The sequence below is a fragment of the Octopus bimaculoides genome, chromosome 30 (genome assembly GCF_001194135.2).
Source record: "Octopus bimaculoides isolate UCB-OBI-ISO-001 chromosome 30, ASM119413v2, whole genome shotgun sequence".
NCBI classification, from domain to species: Eukaryota; Metazoa; Mollusca; class Cephalopoda; order Octopoda; family Octopodidae; genus Octopus; species Octopus bimaculoides.
Genome location: NC_069010.1, coordinates 75,684 through 76,823, shown reverse-complemented (window position 1 = coordinate 76,823; position 1,140 = coordinate 75,684). Strand labels below are relative to the sequence as shown.

Here is a 1,140-nt window from a genome sequence, read left to right as displayed (position 1 = left end):
CCAAGCCCTGAACAACTTTTTCAAGTTTCACTTGAAAAGGAAGTTGAGGGTGGAGAGGGAAGTGTAGACTTGTAGCAAGTTTGTTGAATGATGGGTGAATGTTGGAAGAATGGCCAGTGTAAAAGGACCAATTCTGAGCGTGCACCTGCGGTTTTTCCAGGAGATCCTTAATATGCCTCCCCTATTTTTAATTTTTGTTGTTATTTATATTGTTTACACGTTGCAAATCCCATTGTATTGTCCTGTTTTTGTCTTTTATCTTGTTGTATGTCTCTTAATGTAATTTTATGTAAGCCCTTGTGGCCAATAAACAAATTTATTATTATTATTAGTAGCAGTATTATTATTAAGGTGGTGAACTGATGGAATCGGTTGCATTCTAGTCAGAATCCATCACAGTATTTCGCCCGTCTTTACGTTCAGAGTTCTAATTCCACGGTGGTACTCATTGCCTCTCATTATTTTCAGGCTGATAAAATAATTACGAACTGAGCATTGGAGCCGGGTCTATATGATCGACGTATCCCCTCCTTTGAAATTTCTGATCTTAAGAAATAATTTAAAATAAAGTTTGTTACAAGATGTCAATCTTGTAGAATACTTAACATGCCGGTCCATGGCCTGAACTTGCTAGCCGCGTGCCAAAATATGAACTTAATTTACACTGAAACAAACTCCACAAAGTAAGAAGCAATGGTGCATGAATCATCTAAAACATTTTTTTAAAGAAAAGAATAAAATCAAAATACCTTTTTTACGGGTTAGTCTTTGACTCATCGTCTGCAAACGACTTCTAATCCACAAGAAAGGTACAGCGATAAACATCAAAATTCCTTCCAGAAGGCGAATGGTAACAACACAAATATCTATGAGGTATTTTTTAGCTGGAAAAAATCATGAAAGAGTACAATAATATGCTAAATATCATAATGGAGAATTATTACATAAAACGATGTGCTAGTAGATTCATAAGCATGCCGGCCAAAATGCTTAGCGTCATTTCATCCGGTTTTACCTTCTGAATTCAAATTCCGAGGCTTATAAAATAAATAATACTCGAATACTGGAGTTGATGTAATCGACTAACCCTCGACCCCGAAATTGCTGGCCTTGTGTCAAACTTTTAAAAACAACATCTAG

General features: G+C 36.0%; 1 protein-coding gene and 1 long non-coding RNA gene across 5 annotated transcripts in view; one reads left to right on the top strand and one right to left on the bottom strand.

The window, feature by feature from the left end:
* LOC106873011 (uncharacterized) overlaps positions 1–1,140 on the bottom strand; it is a 67,477-nt gene that overhangs the window by 28,150 nt on the left and 38,187 nt on the right. For all 4 annotated transcript variants that reach the window (XR_008267077.1, XR_001409830.2, XM_014920210.2 and 1 more), the window contains exon 8: positions 750–884. Coding sequence is in view for 2 of the 4 variants with exons in the window: in XM_014920210.2 (XP_014775696.1) it covers positions 750–884 (135 nt within the window). In the remaining 2 variants the exon portion in view is untranslated. The remainder of the gene's footprint in view (positions 1–749; positions 885–1,140) is intronic.
* LOC128251303 (uncharacterized) overlaps positions 1–1,140 on the top strand; it is a 24,852-nt gene that overhangs the window by 3,430 nt on the left and 20,282 nt on the right. The gene's annotated exons all lie outside the window — the stretch shown is intronic.